This window comes from Protomyctophum bolini (assembly GCF_963924005.1).
Source record: "Protomyctophum bolini genome assembly, chromosome: 11".
In the NCBI taxonomy this organism is placed as follows: domain Eukaryota; kingdom Metazoa; phylum Chordata; class Actinopteri; order Myctophiformes; family Myctophidae; genus Protomyctophum; species Protomyctophum bolini.
The window spans coordinates 43,788,650-43,812,966 of record NC_137872.1 but is presented as its reverse complement, the minus strand read 5'-3'; the positions used below and the strand labels follow the sequence as shown (position 1 = coordinate 43,812,966).

The following is a 24,317-nucleotide window of genomic DNA, read 5'->3' as shown; positions in this document are numbered from 1 at the left end:
TTATTTATACCAGTAAGGGGCGCCAGAAACGGAGAGAGGGGTAGTGCTGTGTTTTTTTTAGCAACACTTTTTTTTTTTCTTTGAGTGGTGCAGTGATTCAACCACTCCTATAGGCAGCTATGTGTGTCCCTGGGTTTGTCTGTGCCACATGGTAACTCTGTCATTTCTCAACCATTTTGGACACGGGGCGGCTCGCCGGAACCGGGCCGGCCGCCTGGCCGCATTCCGGCACCACTCACTTCACGATGGTGTGATTATTTTTTTTTTTATTTTTTTTTTTTTGAAATTTGATATATATATATTTTTTTTTATATATATATATATATATATACACACCTTTCCTTTTTTTTTTTTTTTTTTTTTTTCTTTCCCCTTCCTTTTATCTATATACTAAATGTCAATTTTAAATTGTAGGTCCCTGTCGAGCAGGTCCACTCGAGAATGTGGCGGTGGAGAGAGGTCACCTTAACGGAGCTCAAGAACTTTCTGGCGCTCTACTTTCTGACCGGCATCATAAAGTTGCCCCGCCTGGAGCTGTACTGGAGCACCGACGAGGTTCTTTCAACCCCCTTTTTCAACCGGACCATGGCCCGTGACCGGTTCCAGTTGCTGCTAAGAGTGATTCATTTTTCAGACAATGCGGCAGGGGACCCGGCGGACAGGCTGCACAAGGTGAGGCCAGTGTTGGACTACTTGTTGGCCAAATTCAAGGACATGTTCACACCAGCACAGAACATCTCTATAGATGAGGGAATGATGCTCTGGAGAGGTAGGTTGGCCTTCAGGGTTTACAACCCCCTTAAGCCGATCAAGTATGGCCTGAAGTCGTACATACTTTGTGACAGCAAGACAGGTTACTGCTATAGCCTTAAACCCTATGTAGGGCAAAAGTCGCCCTTGATTCCGACAGTTGAACACCTGATGGCTGACTTGGCACATCAGGGTTACATATTGTATATGGACAATTATTATAACAGTGTAAAAATGTGCAATAATCTTAGACGGTTGGGAACGCATGTCTGTGGGACTCTAAGGAAAAACCGGGGAGAACCTCCTGCCATTAGAGATGTTACCCTCAGCCAGCTGGCACCTGGAGAACGGATAATGCGCCATAAAGATAATGTAATGATAATTGCATGGCGGGACAAAAACATTGTCAGGGTTCTGTCAACTGTACATGACAACAAGATGGTCACGGTCCTGGAGAGGGAAAAGGGGAGGGCGGTCCGACGAGAGCTCATAAAGCCTCAATCCATTGCAGCGTACAACCAGTACATGAACGGGGTCGATAAATTAGACCAGATGATCTCATATTACCCGTTTACACGCAGAACATTCAAGTGGACTAAAAAGTTTATCATGTATTTGTTCAGCATTGCTATGTATAATGCTTTCTGTCTCTTCAAAATCGCCACAAGGGGCACCCCCAAAAGAAAGACTCTGTTATCGTTCCTGGTCAGCATCATCAAGGAATGGGGCAACTTGCGGGAGGTTCAGGTGGGTGCAGAGGGGGAGGTGGGTGCAGAGGGGGGGGAGCAGATGGGAGAGCCGCTGGGTGCAGTGGGGGGGGAGGAAGCCCCTGGAGAGCCGCTGGGTGCAGTGGGGGGGGAGGAAGCCCCTGGAGAGCCGCTGGGTGCAGTGGGGGGGGGGGGGAGCCCCAAGAGCCCAAAGGTCAGCGAGGGTGGGTGCAGTGGGGGGATCCTCTAGGCCACCACGCAGAGACCCTGACAGCAGGCTGTCAGGGCTGCTTAGAAACCATGAGCTGATTAGAATCCCCAAAGCCCCAGGCAGCCGCAAAAAGACACCCCAAAGGCGGTGTCGGGTTTGCAGCGTTCCGGGTCAGCGGCATGAGACGAGCTTCATGTGCAAAGCCTGTGGGGTGCCCCTGCATAGTGGTACTTGTTACCACAAGTACCACACCAGTAGGTTGTACAAGGTTTAATTTTGTTGTGTTTTTTTATGTTTATTTTGACTGAACTTTATATTGTTGTGTTTTTTATGTTTATTTTGACTGAACTTTATATTGTGTATTTTGTGTATTTGTGTATTTTTGTGTATTTTTGTGTATTTTTTGTGTATTTGTGTATTTTGTACGATTATTGCAGTAACTGAAGCAGTAATTGAAGTTTACAGACAACTGTAAAAAGGTTTACATGACTTTCTGCCTCAATCCGTACATAGTGAAAAGAATATGGGACAAGACAGAGTTTCACCGCTCACTTCACAGGGGTGTGATTTTTATTATTACAGTAGAAGTTCACAGACCAAACTGTAAATGGGTTTACATGACTCAGTCCGTATATCCGTGTAGCGAGCTGTAGTGAATACGTAGAGAACAGAGTTGCACCGCTCACTTCACAGGGGTGTGATTTTTATTATTACAGTAGAAAATAAACGTACCAAACATACCAAACTGCAAATAAAAGGTTTACATGACTTTCTGCCTCAGTCCGTATATAGTGAACAGAGTTGCACCGCTCACTTCACATGGGTGTGATTTTTATTATTACAGTAGAAGTTCACAGACCAAACTAAATGGGTTTACATGACTTTCTGCCTCAGTCCGTATATAGTGAACAGAGTTGCACCGCTCACTTCACAGGGGTGTGATTTTTATTATTACAGTAGAAGTTTACAGACAACTGTAAAAAGGTTTACATGACTTTCTGCCTCAATCCGTACATAGTGCAAAGAATATGGGACAAGACAGAGTTTCACCGCTCACTTCACAGGGGTGTGATTTTTATTATTACAGTAGAAGTTCACAGACCAAACTGTAAATGGGTTTACATGACTTTCTGCCTCAGTCCGTATATAGTGAACAGAGTTGCACCGCTCACTTCACAGGGGTGTGATTTTTATTATTACAGTAGAAGTTTACAGACAACTGTAAAAAGGTTTACATGACTTTCTGCCTCAATCCGTACATAGTGCAAAGAATATGGGACAAGACAGAGTTTCACCGCTCACTTCACAGGGGTGTGATTTTTATTATTACAGTAGAAGTTCACAGACCAAACTGTAAATGGGTTTACATGACTCAGTCCGTATATATCCGTGTAGCGAGCTGTAGTGAATACGTAGAGAACAGAGTTGCACCGCTCACTTCACAGGGGTGTGATTTTTATTATTACAGTAGAAGTTTACAGACAACTGTAAAAAGGTTTACATGACTTTCTGCCTCAATCCGTACATAGTGCAAAGAATATGGGACAAGACAGAGTTTCACCGCTCACTTCACAGGGGTGTGATTTTTATTATTACAGTAGAAGTTCACAGACCAAACTGTAAATGGGTTTACATGACTCAGTCCGTATATCCGTGTAGCGAGCTGTAGTGAATACGTAGAGAACAGAGTTGCACCGCTCACTTCACAGGGGTGTGATTTTTATTATTACAGTAGAAGTTCACAGACCAAACTGTAAATGGGTTTACATGACTCAGTCCGTATATCCGTGTAGCGAGCTGTAGTGAATACGTAGAGAACAGAGTTGCACCGCTCACTTCACAGGGGTGTGATTTTTATTATTACAGTAGAAGTTCACAGACCAAACTGTAAATGGGTTTACATGACTCATACTATATAGTATGTATATGTTGCTATAGGCCTTATTTTGTGAATATTGAGCAGTTCAGGTCCATGTCTTCTATGAAGTTATCTCTGGTGGGCACAAGCTGAATTCAATGACCAATTACTGTCAAAACTGTATATGTGTACAATGTGTACTGTTTTCCTCCTAAAAGTAGACATTCAGGGCTTTCATTCGGTATATGGTTTGTATAGGATATTATTTGTGCTCAATTTTATATCGGTCTTTTGAACTAAAAAAACTGAACTGAAATGTCTGTCAACTTCAGGCCTCCATATCTCTGTTGTTTTTTTTCACGAGCAGCGTGCAGGCAAAAGCAGGTGTTAGAAAAAGGTCAATATCTCCAGAATGGAAGATGGTAGAATCATAATTTTTTTTTTTTTAATTAGTGGACAAGTTGGGCTTTCTTTTGATTTATGCGGTGTGATTCTCGCTATAAGAGGCCCCTCGCTGTGGGCCCCCCAAAAAGCTCAAAAAGCCCATGTTAAGCCTTCAGCACCAGTAAGCCTTGGTCCGCTAGAACCTGTAGCAGTCTATGTGTTAAGTTGAACGTTTGAGCTTCGCTGTGCAGTGTTCACATTTGTCTGCTTAAGTGAAATTTCTCTGACTAGAATGCACAGCCATACGTCACTTTACTGTATCTCCTTTAGGAGACAATAGTTTACTACACTAAGTGTTTTTGTACTAAATTTGAGCTTCACTGTGCAGTGTACAGACACAGTGTGTCTGCTTGAAGTGGAAAGTTTCTCCACGATGACTGTGCTGACTGTGTGCTGATTAATAATAATAATAATAATAATACATGATGATCATGTTTTAGGGTGGAAAGAAATCACGGCACTCCATCTTTCACCTTTCAGACTTTTGGTTTGGTTCCTGTCTCGGATCTCCTTGTCAATCACAGTGTAGATGGGATATAGATCCGTGTCGTGTTTTCCCCTCTGCTCTGAAAGAACATGTTCATCTATCTGAAAACACAACAAGTAAAATGGCTCAGTACTTCCTGCTATGACTCAGCCAAGTGTTCTAACAGTTTTATACCTCCTCCATAACCAGAATGGCCGGGGCATTGCATTGTATTCTTAACCTGACTCCGCCAGATTGTGGCAGTATTAACCCATTTTGGACTGAGTTTGATTTTTTTTTAAAAGGCTTCTAAATCCTAACATCTTTCTGAAAAACCTATGTGGGCCACAGACCCCCATCTCAAAATATGTAGTTCCAGGGACCCCCCCCCCCCAGAAGCATTTTAGTTAAAAATGTTCTATTATATTCAATGATTTGCGCCACATTTTCATAAACCTGGATTCTATTGAAACTTTGGAAAATCCTATAGGATTGTCCCAAAGTTCCAATAGAATCCTATAGAATTCTATTGGAACTTTGAGATGCCCTGTAGATGACATGAGAGACATTTGTGATGTTCTGTAAAGGCTAATTCATAGTCTGGATTTCCGGTGGTGAGGTGACCACCGCTCCGGTGGTGAGGTGACCACCGGAGCTGAAATTAACGTTGAGCGGTGGTGAGTTAAAACAGAGAGAAGGGCTGGAGCGGTGGCGGTGGTTTGCTCTTCACCGCGGTTCAGTGACGTTGTAGTTCGGTGGTCACCTCCCCACAGAAAATCCAGACTATGTATAACTAGTCACTTGACAAACACTGACAACAAATGTATGGCTCCACTCTGACGACCATACTTGTATACTTTTTTTTATGTGGTTTAATTATGAGAGAGCCTTTCACGTGAATTATCCTTGATAGTGAAGCTCATAGGCAGAGTTTCACATTTGTATCAGGGGGGGTCAAAATAATCGTAATAATATATGTCACGGTAGGCCTACGAGGCAGGAGGTTTGGGGTTTAATAACAAAACTCTACACAGGAACAGAACACAAAGGAACTGAAAGAACAGGGGAGTATATAAAGGCAGGGATAAAAGGACACAGGTGAACACAAGTGACAATCAACACTAGGATAGGCTGGGGAACTAAGGGGACACAGGTGGAAACATTAACAAATCACAGTACAGTGGTGAGACAAGTCAGGTAACGTGAGCAACACAAGGAAACCTAACAAACAAACTACACAATAAAAGTGTAAAGTAACACTCAAACAGCGACTAGGAAACCAGGAACACACAATACTTAAAAACCAGGAACACAACAGAAAAGTTAAAACACTACAACTAAGAACAAGAAGCACTACAAAACATAAAACATGACAAATATGAGCATGCATGGCAGTGTGTGCACGTACACAGTCCAACTAATTAGTGCAAATTGTCAAATATGAACACATTGACTGCCATAATTAATTGGTCACTGCCACAGATATTTCATGTGCAGACCCTTATTTTGAAGGCCAACGGCTCCTGTGGCCTACCAGGTAGATCCAGACACTCCACTCAGGTACATCATACAGTCCAGTAGACCTTGTTTCTTCAGTTCAAGCACAGATCCGAGCAGTCCCACCATGGCTCTCTGTCCTTCTCCAGAACCAATCAGAGCAATGTTGGGAACCTTGTTCTTTTAACAGAAACATCATACACAAACGTAACCTTATTTTGCACACAAGTAGGCCATGCATGGCAAAGATGGACGGACGGACGCACGCACGGACGCACACACACACACACACACACACGCACACACGCACGCACGCACACACGCACGCACGCACACACGCACACACACACTTACACACACGAACGGACGGAGTGCAAAACATAGTCTCTCCCCATGCCTTCGGCCTGGTGGAGACAATAAAACAGATGAAATGCTCCTACCAGAGTGGAGGGGATGTTGAGTTTCTTCAGGCATTGTTGAACTGTGAGTCTTCTTCTGGTTACATGCTCTTTCTCTGCCTCGTTCAGAGTGTGACCGATACGGACCTTGATGGGGAAAAAGATGGGGGAACAAAGATTAGATATATTTATTTTGTTGACAAAATCAACGGTATAGATTTAGTTGACAAAAAGCTTATGATATTTACTCGACTTAAACTAGACTAAAACTACAACTTTTCAGGTGACTAAAATATGACTAAAACTAAATGACAATGACAAAAATAGAAAGGTTGCAATTCTACGAAATTGCAAAGTTTCACTGAAGAGAGTCACGAGGAATCTACCAGTGGGAACTGAATTATGTGAAGCATGACAACAGTGACAACAATGTGTGAAGCATATGACCAAATTCAATGTTCTGTTCTGCAAAGTTATGAAAAAGCAGGTTAACTTTTCTGTTCTGCAAAGTTATAAAAAAGCATGTTCACTTTTCTGTTCTGCAAAGTTATAAAAAAGCAGGTTCACTTTTCTGTTCTGCAAAGTTATAAAAAAGCAGGTTCACTTTTCTGTTCTGCAAAGTTATAAAAAAGCAGGTTCACTTTTCTGTTCTGCAAAGTTATAAACAAGCAGGTTCACTTTTCTGTTTCTTAATTCACATTTGTATATCGATCTTATGTCGTATATGGGTGTTTCACATCAAATGTAAGTACTGTAGTACGTCATTATTTAATGTATGGCCTGAAATCCGGAATAAACAAAACTGTTCCCTTGTTCCAGTGAGAAGCATTTGACTGTGTAATTATTATGTCTAATGGCGGAGTCCATTAGTATACATGTAGGGCTATAGTGCGTGTCATGGCAAAACAATTAAAATCACACCAGTGTGAAGTGAGGGGCGCTCTAATCAATTGACCTCATACCTTAGTTACGTCACCAAGAATGGTGGTCCCTTATTGGCCAAGGATTTCCACCGATTTGCTCAGAAACATATAACGTACATTCTCCATTCATCGTCAATGGCATTTAATGTTTGTGTTAAGACAGGATCTACACTATAGCTGTTAAAGTGTTAGAGTGTTTGTTTGTTTCTGGTTCCGTTCTTTATTTTTCATGATGGTTTAGAACACCACAGCATCTTCCAACCTGATTTGTGATGTGACACTGCAGCCACTTTGGTTCCCACTTCAGGGCAAGAAGAAGTATTGTTTTTTTGTCTCCAGTTCCGAACAAACTTTTAGGGATCCCCTGAACCAATTAATTTGAGGTCAAAAGTTGAGGTCCTCAGGAGGGCTGAGGATGGAGCCTCTGTCTCACCTGGGTCATGTTGAGGTTCTCAGGAGGGCTGAGGATGGAGTCTCTGTCTCACCTGGGTCATGTTGAGGTTCTCAGGAGGGCTGAGGATGGAGCCGCTAGCCAGAGTATACAGCAGACCAGAGACGGTCATCATCAGAGGAGTGACCTTCATGGCTGCAACTTGAAGAATGTGTGTGCGTGTGTGTCTGTTTATCCGTGTGTGTCCGTTCGTGTGTGTGTGTGTGTGTGTGTGTGTGTGTGTGTGTGTGTGTGTGTGTGTGTCCTGTCCGTGTGTGTGTCTGTCCGTGTGTGTGTGTGTGTGTGTGTGTGTGTGTGTGTGTGTGTGTGTGTGTGTGTGTGTGTGAGGAGCGGGACAGGTGGACAGACACACACACACACACACACACACACACACAGTACACACACACGTTTTGTGCTCATGGTTATGCGTTATTCTGTTGGATGCTGTAACAGACTGTGAATATATCCCCAAGGAGAGTGTCCCGGGGCAACCCGTGCCCTATAGACACTAAAAAGACGTGACAAACACACTGCACAGCTGCTTCCATTAATTAATGGAAATTAATGAATCAAGCTGCAGCTTGGAGGTGTGTCTGTAGCAGCCAGGGTTGTTTGTTTGTCTATATAGTGTTATTATCTGTGTTGCCTATATTCTATTGTTATTTTTGGACACTTTGAAACACTTTCTCTCAACAGTGAAAATCATTTTTAGCAAGCCTTACTTGCCCAGTTCTGCCCTCCTTTGCTTTTGTATCGAATAAGTCTTTCTGAACATCTGTTTTTGATCTTCTCCTGCACCCATTTTTCACTGTAAATAATGAATAAAGTGAGCTACGGAGAGGGCAGCAGCGTACTAACATGATATTCATGTGAACAGGACCTTACATTGTTCTCATAACAACTGTTTCTTTAATATGTTTTCATTCGTTGTCTTCCAGGCAACGTGTGGCACTCATGTGTCTGGCAATGTCGCCATCAGAGACAAAACCTCATATGTCTGAAAATGAACCCCCTTTTCTGTGTCGTGAGTTTATTGACCTATTTAGGAAAGGAAACGCATCGTTTTCATGCTAATTTCCATCCATAGTCACCGGACATTGAACACTAAACACAACTGACATAACAAGACAAGAGTGGACAGCATGAAAACATAATTATATTTTTGTTTGGCTTATTCCTTCAGACAACAATAGATATCGTAGCATTCAAACAAAAAACAGGTGTGTCTGTAGCAAGACACAAGAAGGTTTTGTTTGTTGCCTGTAATGTTATCTGTGTTGCCTAATTCAATTGCATTTTCTTCGACACTTTGAAACACTTTCTCTCAACAGCGAAAATCATTTTTTAGCAAGCCTTACTTGCCCAGTTCTGCCCTCCTTTGCTTTTGCATTAAATAAGTATTTTATTAACATCTGTTTTTGATCTTTTCCTGCACCCATTTTTCACTGTAAATAATTAATACAGTGACACATTTGTCCTTGTACGGACATGTTGATGACCGCTGGTTACCCCCCAAATTAATATAAAAGATTTGTGTTGCTAAAATGTTTCAAAGATATTAGGCTACACATTTATCATAGACCTGGTTGCTACGGTTTTCTCACAGAATCTGGCGACACTGATGAGACTCTTTCCTTCCATTAAACAAACATGATACTGACCACGACACTGACATGATACTGACCATGATACTGACATGATACTGACCATGATACTGACATGTCACATGATACTGACATGATACTGACCATGATACTGACCATGATACTGACATGTCACATGATACTGACATGACACTGACATGATACATACTGATGATACATGAAGTTGACATGTCAGTGACATTAAATTCAACAAGCCACAAGAAAATGCCATGATCTATTCAGACTTTATTCAAAAATCATCTTGCACCTGTACAGCAGGAGCAGTATTTATACCCACACATCCTATAGAAAACACCAATGATAAAGGACATTTATATCACTATACACTATACATGATTATGCATAGATTCATATGCATATTAAGTATTGTGTTTCAGCAACAGGATTATATAACCACCAAATCATCATATCTGTAATCATGGTTTACATAATCTTAATCAAATCAAACTTTATTTATATAGCCCATTTAAAACAACAGAAGCTGACCAAAGTGCAGGTTAAAACAAAAACAGAACATCGCCCATCAGCGCACAAACAAGTAATCACCACAGCCACGCACTCCACCCTCACCACCTGCCTCACAGAAATAAAAACCTGGATGCAACAAACTGTAGAAACTGCAGAAATAATCAATGTCAAACCCTCCCCACGCATCCGACCCAACCCATTTTCCTCCCCCACATTAACCACATCACAAAAAACGCCTTCTTTCACCTCATTGCCCGTCTCCAATATGTTCAAAACTCAGGGATCAAAGGATCAAAGGGAAAACCTGGGGCGACAGGGCCTTCTCCGTGGCCGCCCCGCCCCCTAACCTCTGGAACGCTCTCCCCAAACACATCTCAGATGCCCCCCCTCACTTCCTACCTTCAAATCTTCACTGAAAACCCACCTGTTCACAACCGCATTCCCAAGCTGATGTGTTTTAAAACCATCATATGCACTGTTTTATTGGTTTTATTCTTTTAATTGTTTTATTCTAATAAAGTTGTCCTTTTTCTTGTCCCCTGGCCCCAACACACGTTGTAAAGCGTCTTTGAGTGTTAAGAAAAGCGCTATATAAATCCCAGATATTGTTAGTATTATTATAAGGACAACATAAAACTCATGTTTTATAAGACAATCAAGTGCAATTAAAAGCCAAGGAAAAAAGGTGAGTTTTCAATAGGGATCTTTTTCAATGGACTGGGCAGATCGTATAGGGAAAGGTAGATTGTTCCAGAGTGCGGGGGGCGGCTGATGCGGTTCGTTTTGTTGTTTCAAGTTAATATAAACACAGCCTTGCCAGATTTAGATTCAGATGAAAGTTGTTCCTTATCCTAGACTTATCTTTATCCTTATGCTAGAATGTATCCTTATCCTTGTGCTTCTTTTTTAGGAGCTTTTTTTCTTCGAGGCTTCGCGGATCTCCTCCAGCAGGATGGTCTTGGCGTTGATCACATTTGCAGCAGCTAAGTTCTTCAGCTTCTCGATCTTTGCAGCATCGTACGCTCCTTTTTGGAAGGTTGTGTATTCCTTTCTGATCTTGTCATAATTAGCTGATGCAGAGATGAGGAGAAATTAGAAACAAAACTATAAAAAAATGTTCTAAAGGTCACACAGTAACATACACAAATGTCACCCACACTCACCATTTGCACTCGTGGGGTAAATAGATACTTTATCCCATTTAGGCATGACGTCGAAATAAAAATAAGTTGACTCCACTCGGTGGCGTGCTATGAGCTTGTAGATCTGCTATTTCTCAATAGCTAAAGCATAACATAATGCACCAAAATGGGTTATGAAAGGAGATGATGATGCATGAGTGATTGTTTTTCCACATTTCTTTTCATTATTTGTTTTTCATTTACATTAGATACTTATGCAGGATATTGCATTATTATTTATATTTCCATGATGGCCCATTCAATCTGAGATACCTGATGAATGTACTGTACCAAACCAGAAAGAAGCACTTTAAAAGCAAATAAAAACTGTTTTTTAAATATTTAATATCATTATTGTCTAATGGTTTGAGCCTCAATCACCATTTCTTCCCCCAATGGTTTGAGCCTCAATCACCACTCAATCACCACAATGTCCTGAGGTGGTGGGGGCGCTGATATGCAGATAATTTAATTTTTGAGTCATTATAATACTGATGCTAGATAAAACCAGGCTTATTTCTATTCCATGCCAGCTTGGAAAATCAACAATGGTGGACATTGTAAATAGTGGAAATGCAAATTTGGAACTGAAGACTGAAGAAGAGGAGGAATTATACAAAGTAGGGTGACATTGATGACATCACAATGAGGACAAAATTTGTTGAGCTGTTCCTGAGAGCAATTTCCATTAAAGCACCCATATGATATGAAAGCATGATTGTTCAAAATTGGTTATTTGTGGGGATAGAAAACACACATGGGAGCCCCAAAAACACAAAAGAAATTGAAAAAGTGGAATTTTACGTTACGTTACCTTTAACAAATTTTGACATTATCTTACTGTTCCTCATGCTCAGAATAAGACAATTACGTCTACTCACTCTCTGTCTTAGCTGTGGACAGTTCAGAAACCTGCCTACCAGTGACATCATCTATGGGGATTCCAAGCTATTAAAAACACCAGCCTGTCTCCTGGTGGCATGTTAGCACACTGAAATACAATGTGTGTACCACCAGTGTAGGCAGGTTACTGAACTGTCCACAGCTTTCCTCTGAAAGACTGAAATGGTGACAGCTTAATGACCATTAGTGTTACATAATTTATAAACTTCCTCGAAGGAATGCATTAGTTAAAGGGCCACTTCACCCCTTTTGCAACCAGATCTTATTTGAATGATGTTTAGGAGACAAGAAACACTTTCCTGGGGTTTTTATGTAGGTAAAGTTTCACTGGGCTCACTTACTTCCTGGACAACATGTTGTCTCAGTAAGACAGCCCTTCCCCTATCCACAAGGAGGAGCAGTGCACCAAAGCATTATGGGAATTGTAGTCCAGGAAGTGAGCATGACATCATGGACACTTTGAAATATACACAAATATCTAAAAACACATATATTACGCACATAAAAACCCCAGGAAAGTGTTTCTTGTCTCCCGAACCTCATTAAGATAACTTTTTAACACTTTAAATTAGTAAAAGCATGCTTTCATCAAAAACGGTCTCTCAACACCCCCTGTGTTGACTGTATTTGGATGGGCAGACATTACAAGTATAACGTTCATGTGCAATATACAAATACAACCGTTACCTTTCGAGTCACAGTTTTGTCTGTTGAATAGGGGCATGTGGATCACTGTTGGCGTTGTTTTATCTTCTGGATCCTCTGGTCGGTACACATAGATACACTCTGGCATGATATCTGGTGGGTATTCAGGAACAGGTGGGAAAGGTATATCCATCTCCTTGGCCATTTTCTGAGCATCCTTCACCGTCTTCACAGTAGAAATAAGCAGAAAGAAAATCAGAACGTTAATTAACCCTTCCAGCCCATCCATCCATCTTCAACCGCTTATCCGTATAGTCGGGTCGCCGGGGCAACAACTCCACCAGAGTGCTGCAGACTTCCCTCTCCAGAGCAACATTAGAGACATCCTCCTGGGGGATTCCGAGAGGTTCCAAGGCCAGTGAGTCTATGTGTCGAACTGCACCTGCTATAAACACACACATATACATATATGCACGCACGCACGCACGCACGCACACATGCACACACACACACACACACACACACACACACACACACACAATATAGAAACGTAAGATACCAGCATGGGGTCCCCATCGCTGAAGTCGAGGGAGATGATGAGGTTGAAGTGTCTCTCTTCTTTGAGGACGGCGAAGAAGGGAGAGTTGAGCTTCAGCCCAGCGTCCTCGTAGCTCCTCGTTTCCGTATTCAGGATATCAAAGTCTACCTTTGCGGGTAGGAGCCACTTTTCTTTTTTAAGTAAAAAGAATAAAATCAAAACAAACAAAAAAACAACATCAAGTCTCAAAGTCATCAATCATTCCATTCAGTATTTGTCCAGTATAAACCACTTAACGATGGACTGTGCCATGATCCACCCCCTAAAACATCTCAGGTATTGTGATTATATTAATCCCAAATTAATTTAAAACAAATTAATTTAAAATATATATATATATTTAAAACTTTAATATATATATCAGGGCAGGTCAAGGGCAGGTCAAGTTGTGGCCACAACTTGCACTATAATAGGCCAATGTGAAAAGGGTGCCATTTCTTCTTACGCCTTGGATGGCAATTGGATGATTTGAGGCATTTTGTTCCAAAAATGGGTTTAGCAAGAATCCACCTGCTGGTGGCGCTATAACAGGCCAATGTGAAAAGGGTGGGATATGTTCCTCAGCCTAGTAGGAAAGTCTGTGAAAGATTTCACGTGAATTGCACGCTGCGTTAATGATTTGAGGCTTTTTGTTCAAAACGGGCAAATCCTGCAAACTTTGAAAGCCAATGTTAGCCAATTAGGATGGAATAAGAAATATCGGACAGATCCGTCTTGAACACATGAATATAGAGATGGTGTGTAACGATTTGCGGGATTTTTGGACACAATCTGGAGGAGTAATATAAAAAATGTGTTTTTCAAAAGTCGGCCTCCTGGTGGTGCTATAACAGGCCGTTCTGGAATATTTCGGGCAGAGGTTCATCGTTGGCATCCAGGGAGTGTGTGCAATATAATTTAGCATCGACCGGTTGCTGGAGATTAGCTGGTAACGGACGGACAGACGGACACACACACCGACGGACACACACACACACACACCGACGGACACACACACACACACACACACACACACACAGACGTACACACGGACGGAGTGCAAAACATACTCTCTCCACATGCCTTCGGCCTGGTGGAGACAAATAAGCATACTCTGTTCTCACCTGGCATCTTGAACAGGAAGTCGTATGTGGTTCCCCACTTGTACTGCCATATGTTTCGTGTCGTGGCTCCGATTATTTTCAACCACACTGTAATTAGAAGTAGATTGTATACATTGGTACTAGCCTACACAATACAGTGTTCACCAGCCCTTCTTTTTGGTGAATGCTGGTGATGTAGGTTGTAGCGCACCTTAGCCTGGGCATCATTTCATTCCGGTATATGATCCGGCCGGGAGAGGATTATATCGTTACGTCATGTTGTAGTATTGTTTTGTAGTCGACAGGCAGGAACGAACTTCCTTTTCCCTCAAACCGATTTCTCTCAATAAAAGCTGCAGGCTACGAGAGCTTTTATTTTTATTCTTCCGGTTTGAGGGAAAAGGCAGTTCCAGTTTGCGCCACATGCCCAAAATAACAGTGTATTTTCTGAATGATATTTAGATGCTGAGATAATTCTGCACAACTCACAGACAGAGACGCCCGTTTTCTCGTACCAGTCAGGCAAACAGTCACAGACCAACAAGGTGAACCGCTTGAGCTCCTCTTCTGCATGCCTCTTGTCCTTTCCGCTTACGTCCAGAATCACTGGCTGGCCCATCTTGTCCAGTTTGCCTGCAGGCAAAATATATGGATAAACACATTAAACCGATTTAACCAGAACCACAGGAACATTTTCAGGAGTTCAGTCAAATCTAATGGATTACCACTAGTGGTTCTCTGAGACTAAGGCAGATCAGGTTCTTCCAGAATATTCAATATAGGCCTATACTCTATGGAACTTATTTATCAAAAATAAAGTTTTAAACTAGCAGGTGTATATTTGGATGTAATCAAGATTGAGCAAGAACTAGAACAAGAAGTGTCTTGTAAACACCCGTGTTTTGGCTCAATCAATCCATCCATCCATCCATCTTCAACCGATTATCCGTAGTCGTGTCGCGGGGGCAACTGCTCCACCAGAGAGCTCCAGACTTCACTCTCCAGAGCAACATTAGTAACTTCCTCCCGATCCCGAGGCGTTTCAAGGACAGTGAGTCGATGTAATCCCTCCAACTGTGCCTTGGTCTGCCCCGGGGTCTCCTCCCAGTGGGACGTGCATCAAGGACCTCCCTAGGGAGACGCTCAACCACCTAAGCTGGCTCCTTTCCAGGCGAAGATCAGCCACTCTACTCCGAGTCTCTCTCAAGTGACTGAACTTCTCACCTATCTCTAAGGGAGATGCCAGCCACTCGTCTGAGAAAACTCATATCGGCTGCTTGTATTCGTGACCTTATTATTTCGGTCATGACCCACACTTTATGACCATAGGTGAGAGTAGGAACGAAGATTGAGCAGTAGACAGAGAGCTTTGCCTTCTGGCTCAGCTTTCTTTTCGTCACAACAGTGCGGTACAGTGACTGCAATACCGCCCCTGCTGTTCCGATCTGATCTCCTCCATCCTCCCCTCACTCGTGAACAAGACCCTGAGATACTTAAACTCAATAACTAAAACAAAATACTATTAAATCATCTCATGAACGCAAACGAATGACGCAAACATTCAAGTTTTTAAAATGTTGATTGAACTTGTACTGTTGTTAAAATTGGATCTGCGCTGTGTTGCATCAACTGTTTCTTATATTATCTTTGAAGTCTTCATTGACCGCAAAGGAATGCTATAAATATCTACATATATTATTTTATTTATCCTTGGGGGGAATACTTTCTTGGGAGAAGTACTCCTTTAAGAAAATACATCTATGACATCTATGACTGCTACATTCAAAGTGTACCTTCAAGCAGCGTGCTCATTTTGGTCATAAGATCGGAATAATCCTGGTCTTCTGAGGCCCGAAGATTTATCTCCACCAGCATCTGGAGCACCTCAGACTCAGACGCCTGGGAACTGTCCTCCTTAACTAGACGGATGCAAAAGCAATAATAGCATTAATGAAATCATTAAAACGTGTGCAGAAAAGAAATGCTTGAATGTATACCAATGACAAAATGAATAAAATAGTAATTCCATACAGGGCCATAATCCCTTTAGAAGTCCCCATAGAAGTTCCGTAATTGCTTTCTTATTTTCTGTCCCATCAGCGAGGGCGCTGCCACACAAGCCTGCCAATGAAACACATTATAATCTCTGTATACAGTATGTCTGTGTTAACAGTAGTACAGTATTCATGTGTTAACAGTAGTACAGTATGTCTGTGTTAACAGTACATCACCTTGTATGTAGAGCATGTCCATCTCTTGCTGGCTCTGTGTGATTTCCCCTTTTTCAAACTTACTCCCAAAGCTTTTCAGGCCCACAAAGACCCCAGCCTGACTATACCCCACCTCGGGGTAGGTTATCTCCACAAACGTGTCTGCCAAGAAAAACTCAGTTACCCTCTGAATGTATCAGTCCAGTAAAAACTCAGTTACCCTCTGAATGTATCAGTCCAGTTCAATGGGATTTGACTCCTGAAGGACAGGACTGCACAGCCACACTCCACTATAACTGTTTATGTTCATTTTCCAAAATTTGTTTTGTATTATGTTGTCAGTAATGATTGAACGCCACGGTAGTTTTTCTTTCAATCAATCAATCAATCAATCAACCAATCAATCAATCAATCAATCAATCAAACAGATGATAATGATACTGATAATGATATTTACTTTCTAACGACAGTTTGGTTTGTGGTTCTTTTTGTTTCATCCCCTTGTCAATCACAGTGAAGATGGGATAGGGGTCCTCGGAATGCTCTCCTCTCTGATCTGAAAGAGGTGTTTCATCTATCTGAAGACACAACACAATTGTTAGAATCTTTAGACACATATCCATACCTATAACAGTGCAGTCCTTGTTTACGGAACTCTGCAATATGGCAGAGAGCTATACCAAACGGCAAAGACATGAAACTCAAAACCATTGGCCAAAGGGTAGGTAGTGAAAACACTATTTCCACTTAATATTGACAAGGCAAGAGTATTGAACATTCTTATCAGTTTTTCCAGTAACAAAATGAGCAGTTATTGGAGGAACATCTCACTCGCATGCTGCAGTAGGCCTATGTGTGTGTTTCAACAATGCTTCATGTAGTTCCATTTAATACAACTGACTAAGTTGTCAGTTGTGTGAGTTTTATTCTCTGACCTCTTTCACCCAAATGGTGACCGCCATTGCAGACCAGAAATGAGTCAAAGAGTAGTTTTCAGGGTCAGCTTCGTAGTATTTTTTCAGTTTTTGCCGTGCTTCCTTCCAGGACACTGGGTCACCAGCCAGCCTTTCAAAGATGGCCTCTATCACAGTCGTCACATTTCTGGACCAGTTCTTCTTTTTGTATAAGGAGGCCATGGCCCTATGAGGAGAAGAGAGAAAATACATTTAATTACACCATCTGTTGATGAGATCCAGACACTCCACTCAGGTACATCATGCAGTGTGTGATTGATTGATTGATTGATTGAAATATTTATTAACAGTTTGTAGAATTACTGTACATTTCAAGCACAAACTCAATACAGAGACTGTTAACTGTGAGTGGACGACCCAATTAAGCATAACACTTGTTTACAACAGGGTCCACATTGTTCAATTCATCAAGACATTTAGAGACATGTACAAATAGACACTTCTATACAGAACAGAACAGGAATTCATCATAAAGGAAGCAAAAAGGGAAAAGATACATATACAGTGAGGGGAAAAGGGGGGGGGGGGTGGGGGGGATTCAGATTTTACAGGGGCCAGTTTCGAATTGCAGCCGTCCGTAGGTGCCCTTTGAGAGCGGTTTTGAAGGAGTCAAGGGATTCACATGTCTTAATGACGGCGTTCCACATTTTGGTGGCATAGGAGCGAAAATAATCTAGTCCCTTGTTTGTGCTGAATCTGGGTTGTGCATGGTTTGTTGCACTCCCTCTGGTGTTGTGGGTGTGGACTTCGTTTACATTAAGGAAGTATTTAGACAGGTACATGGGTATCTTGGTGGTGTATCGAATCTTGTGGACCAGACCCATTGCAAGATGCTGTACTCTGTCGTCAACCCTAAGCCATCCCAGCCTGTCAAAGTGGGCAGGGGTGAGGTGGGTTCGGGGGGTGAGGCCAAGTAGGAGCCTGACCAGTTTGTTTTGGGAGGTCTGGAGCCTTGTTTTAAGGGCCTTTGAGGTGCTGTGGTACCAAGAGGTGCATGCATAGTCAAAGAAACCTTGTACGAGGGCTCCTGTTAAAGCGGGACTGACACGCCCCTCGGGAAGCTATTAAGGCTATTAAAACTAGCATCTAGATTGTGACGTCAGGTCGGGCCAGCTCAATTTGACCAATGAAATTGATCTTGTATCTGGGCTAAATGGCAGAGCGGCTCTGGGCTCTGCGAGTTAGCGTTCCTGGTGGCTATCAACTCATGCTAGTGGTTTTGAGGTCACTTTTAGCTTCATAGCTAGGTAAAAGTTTGGTGGAAAAATTATTTTTTTGCTCTAAAATCTTCGTTAGAATGATATTGAGTTGACGTGTAAATTTTAGGGAAAACTGTTGCATAATCGCAATTTCGCGTGACGGGTTCCATCGTACCTATCTTGTCTATCTGTCTCCCCCCCGCTGACACGCCCTCAGCCGGCTAAGTGCTGAACAGGGCTCACGGAGCCCTGGAGCTTCACGTAACGTTACCACTGACTCTAGCAAAACTGCGCCGGCCTAACCTGAGTCCACCCCTCTCTCTCTCTCTCTCTCTCTCACACACACACACACACACACACACACACACACACACACTCACTCACTCACTCACTCACTCACTCACTCACTCACTCTATCTCTCACACACACACACACACACACACACACACACCGATATAGGGGCGGTCTCTCTCTCTCTCTCTCACACACACACACACACACACCAAGTTGATTCTATCGGTATGTTTTAGCCTGTGTATAGCTGTTGTGAACGCGAAGAGTTGTGTTTATTATTTACCAAGAAGAGCATCGGCTCTATCCGTCATCCATTGCAACTGCAAGACGGCGAGACGCGGTGTGTGTGTGTGTGTGTGTGTGAGAGAGAGAGAGAGAGAGAGAGAGAGAGAGAGACTAGCTGGCCTGCTGCAGGGCAGGCAGTGAAGGTTCCTTCCTTCCTTGTGTTTGCAACATGGGGCTGCATGAATGAATGAGTGACAGCTCGTTACGTCTAATGCTCTACTGAATGAAGTGGAGGCTTTCCCAGCTATAGCCCTACCAAGCAGTTTTAGAGAAAATATTTTTATTTTTAAGACTGTGACCGCGGGTGACTATACCATTAAAAAACAACCGCTGTTCTGGTAGGGCAGACTAGCCTGCTAGCCCCATAATGCGCCCTCTCCCTCTGCTCATTCTGGAGCTACAGAATGAGCGGAGGGAGAGGGCACATATGGGACATATACATACCTGCATGAATGGGACATGGGGATCCGTAATCATCATGAATTGGGGCCGACACGGTTACTTACAGTGACTCATAATACCCAATTACGGATTACCCATACAATGTTTTTCACTCGTGATTTCTGTAGACAGTCTTGCCTACGTCAATTCCAAGGACAGGGCAGAGAGCGATCGGCTCGACTGTAATGAATAAATTGGACAGAGCAGCAGTAATTGGAATAAATAAATGCATGTTGTCTTGTGTTCTTATCTTCTCGGGGCTATTGTTAATGCATGTTCAAAATCAATCAGCAATTTGACCTAAATATTCCCATTTCATATTTATATTATGGCGACGAGTAGTCACTCATGACGGACAATCTGACATAATATAGGCAATGAAACAGTCAGTAAAGTGGAATGAATCACAGCATTATATCGCCCCTTGCTGCAGAATGGAAAAGAATGCAGAATCTTTTCATGGCTTAGAATCTAGGACAAGTAAAGTAGAGTATAGACATAAAAATACCCCCCTCACAATCAGAACAATGACGGTGCGACTAACTGTTTCACACCTGTGGCTATTGGCTAAAACATTCCTGTAGCCTGAATGATTATGCAAACACTGTAAGTACTGTAAACACGTTTTCAATTTCAATAAATCGTGAGCAAATCTGTAAACATTAACAAACAAAGCAGACATTTTAATACTGTATTGAATAGTTTTTGTGCTTGTTACAGTTCTACAAAGTACAAACTATTAATTTAATACAGTTTTTGGACTCGGTGAGTTGTCTCCCTCTGAGACCCTCTAAAGAGAGAGAGAGAGATATACGGAGGGAGAGAAAAAAAACCCAAAACCACCCCCACCTCCTCTCGCAATCTCCCCGTTCTGAAGTGCCTTGTGTCCGGCCAGAGTTCAAGGCTTACCGCGGCCCGCGATTCTCATTAATTCATTATGCATAAAGAAACATTTCACATGTTCAAACAATGTTGTGTGTGTGTGTGTGTGTGTGTGTGTGTGTGTGTGTGTGTGTGTGTGTGTGTGTGTGTTTCTGCGTGTGTGTGTGTGTGAGAGAGAGAGAGAGAGAGAGAGAGAGAGGGACGCATCTCTCTCTCTCTCTCGCACACACGGGGGACTTCGCAGCCGGTGTGTGGTGGGCTTCAGACGGACTAGTCACGCGAAATTGCGATTATGCAACAGTTCAGTTCAGTTCAGTGCAACAACTCAATGTCATTGTAAGGAAGATTTTCGAGCAATAAAATATATTTTTTTATTATACTTTCACCTAGTATGACGCAAAAGGTTACCTCAAAACTAGTAGCCTTTAGTGCGCTAGCCACTCAGCTCGGCTAGATGCTAGGTCACGTCAGAGCCTGACATATAGTCACGTGTCGTTTGAAACCGTTTTCATTCAGACCACGTGATGTACCTTATCAGCAATGTTAATCTCGGGCCGGGACACTCCCCCTTTAAGGTCTTCAAGGTGTTTTTGCTGACCAGTGAGGAGATCCTGTAAAGGAATCTTGTTCTTTGATTGACTTTTTTGATTACGTTGGTGGCCATTTTATCACTGGAAAGATTGGCCTCCAGGATGGAACCTAGATAGGTAATTTCATCTTTTCGTGTGATAATATTGTCACCCACTCTAACCAAGAAGCCATCTGCCTTGCTGAGATTACTATTTGATCCGAAGAGAATGGATTCACTTTTTCCCAGGTGTAAGGATAGTTTGTTATCAGCGAGCCAGGTGCAGATTCTACCGAGTTCAGAGCTGAGAGTCTTTTCAACCTGCAGTTTGTTCCTGTCCGAGACCAGCAGTGCTGAGTCGTCTGCGAACAGGAACAAGTTGCAGTCACAAGCTGATGTCATGTCGTTTACATATATTAGGAACAGTAAAGGCCCTAGTATGCTTCCTTGTGTGTGTGTTTGTGTGTCCGTGTGTGTGTGTCCGTGTGTGTGTGTGTGTGTGTGTGTGTGTGTGTGTCCGTGTGTGTGTGTGTGTGTGTGTGTGTGTGTGTGTGCGTGTGTGTGTGTGTGTGTGTGTGTGTGTGTGTGTGTGTGTGTGTGTGTGTGTGTGTGTGTGTCGTGTGCATGCATGTACCAGGTAGATCCAGACACTCCACTCAGGTCCATCATGCAGTCCAGTAGATCTGCTTCCCCCAGTTGAAGGATAGATCCCAGCAGTCCCACCATGGCTCTCTCTCCTCCTCCAGAGCCAATCACAGCAATGTTGGGAACCTTGTCCTATTAACACAATCACCATAAGAAAGCGTTATAGAGGAATGTAACGGTGGTTATTTTGCTTTCAGTTATCTTCAATCACAAATGTCATTCCGGGCAATCAAAATGTGCGTCCTCACGTTTGTCTTCAATGTTTGTGTTTACACACTTATGTCTTCAATGTTTGTGTTTACACACTTATGTCTTCAATGTTTGTGTTTACACAGACCCTATAGGAGGGGCTATAGCGCCCCTCAAAAAGGCTGCTGCACACCTCGACAAGTTGGTGGCAGATGTGTAGGACAAAGTGAAAGAAAAATGTATTAAAGACAAATAAAAAGGGTTAGAATAGCACACTGTCAAAAATGTTGAGCAACATATTCAACAGTGTGCAGGTCCTATTCTTTGTTACCCTTTTGCTTTCAGTTACCTGAGAGGGAAAACAGCTTTAAATTAATTAAAATTGTAATTATTCTAATACTGTGCCTGTATAGAGCACCGAAGTCTGACGTCAATATCGGTAGAGGGCGCAAATCCACAGGTTTGTGTACTTTTTATTTGCATTATAATCGTAATAGGGGGGGATTTTAGATCGCCTCATATAAGAACTGTGTTTGAAAAATAAACATGTCACCCTGGCCATTTCACTCATATGGATATGATTGGATAATTATTAAGAATCAACTGACTGAGATAAAACGCTAATGTTACTGCTACTGAATTAGTTACATTTTCTCTAGAAACAGACTGTATCATATATGAGTGACTGACTGTTGCAAACAATTACAGAGACACCTCCATGACAATGCCGAGACAGCTTGTTTATTTTTGGACCACAACACTTATATGAAACTATTTTAAGATGAGTATTTCTATCTCTAAATAAAACAGGTGAAAGGCTCCTACCAGAGTGAAGGGGATGTTGTGTTTCTATCTCTAAATAAAACAGGTGAAAGGCTCGTACCAAATCATAGGGAATGTTGTGTCTTGTCAGGCATTGTTGAACTGTTGGTCTTCTTATGGTGACATGGTCTTTCTCTGCCTCATTCAGAGTGTGACCGATACGGACCTTGAAACATAATAAGGTTGCATGTTTATATAAATGGAAAAACAAAGAAAATCGATTAATCGATAGTCAACGGGTGGGGTAGTGGGTGTTTTTTTTAAACCATAAAAAAGCATAAATTGTGGGAAAACGAATGTAAATGGTGCATTTATATAGTGCCTTTATCCAATGCATTACGTTCACCCATTCACATACACATTCATACACGATTGCGGCGGAAGCCATGCAAGGCACCAACCAGCACATCAGGAGCATTTGGGGTTCAGTGTCTTGCCCAAGGACACTTCGACAAAATCAACATGTAGACAGGAGGTGCCGGGATTCGAACCGCCGACCCATGGATCATTGGACGACCTGCTCTACCTCCTGAGCCACAATGTGTTCTGTCATCCTGCATGCACATACAGTAAATGCTGCCTCAATCAGGCATACCAATAATGCAGGCACACTTTGGTAGCCCTGTACTCAACATTGCTCCATATATAGCAGTGGTTTTCAACCCATTTCCATTTTCAAGGCCCATTATTTATTCAGTATTTAATCCATGGACCACCATTTGATAAGATTTAACCTGGCAGACCCAAAACGAAAGAATACTTTTTTGTCGTTGGATAATATTTTGTCCACAATTCCATGCTGTGTTAGGAGAGATTATAACAAACGTTGATCAAAACACAAGTCACGCTCAAGTGTTAAAGATCAAACAAGGGTCAATTTAGTTACCAACTCTCCATTTAGCTGGGGACCACCTGGAACTGTTACTCGAATAAAACAACTGTAGTTTTGCAACACAACTTTATTGTCGGCACCTCGCCAGACCCAACACAACAACTGACTCCACGTATAACAACATCCGGTTTGTAAACCCCGGTCTTCCCTTAAAGTCACAGTGCACTCACTAGAAGTAGTAAGCAGGGAACAACATTAACTTAACAGGAACCTCTTCAAGAACCACATGGTGGTCCCCGGACCACTGGTTGAAAACCACTGATATACAGTATACAGTAGCATTCAAGTCACCTGCAGTAGGCCTAAGCAGGGGCGGTTTTTACCGCTACGCAAACTACGCAGCTGCGTAGAGCCCCGACGGCTAGAGGCCCGAGAGTTCTCCCTGAAAAATGTTTAATATCGCAGCCCCGCCAGCCCGTTCCGTCGCAGACTCGCAGTTGATTTTTCGCCTATTGCGGTCGGTTAGGGGGCCCCCCCCAGGGCCATGGCCCATGGCGTCGCTTCCTCGGCGTCACTTCTTCATGATCCTCCCCCGTTAAGCGACGCCGGGTCGCGGCCATCCGTCCCGTCATGGGCTCCCCTGTTGGTCTTTGTCCCCCTATACTGCTGCTCAAACCCGGCCGTCAGAACGATTCAACGTGGAAATAATGTTGCAAAACAAAACAACAACAAAGTCAATCATACAGC

General features: G+C 42.6%; 1 protein-coding gene across 1 annotated transcript; it reads right to left on the bottom strand.

Annotated features, from left to right (window-relative positions):
* Positions 1 to 10,725: 10,725 nt before the first annotated feature.
* Positions 10,726 to 23,291, bottom strand: LOC308323521 (cytosolic phospholipase A2 gamma-like; the record flags this gene model as incomplete). Its single annotated transcript, XM_080775250.1, has 13 exons — positions 10,726 to 10,889; positions 12,591 to 12,774; positions 13,108 to 13,254; positions 14,239 to 14,336; positions 14,718 to 14,861; positions 16,022 to 16,147; positions 16,260 to 16,349; positions 16,460 to 16,600; positions 16,896 to 17,016; positions 17,374 to 17,578; positions 21,717 to 21,859; positions 22,800 to 22,904; positions 23,265 to 23,291. The coding sequence occupies 13 exons, from the start codon at positions 23,289 to 23,291 to the stop codon at positions 10,726 to 10,728; spliced, it is 1,695 nt and encodes a 564-aa protein (XP_080631376.1).
* Between the last annotated feature and the right edge of the window lie 1,026 nt (positions 23,292 to 24,317).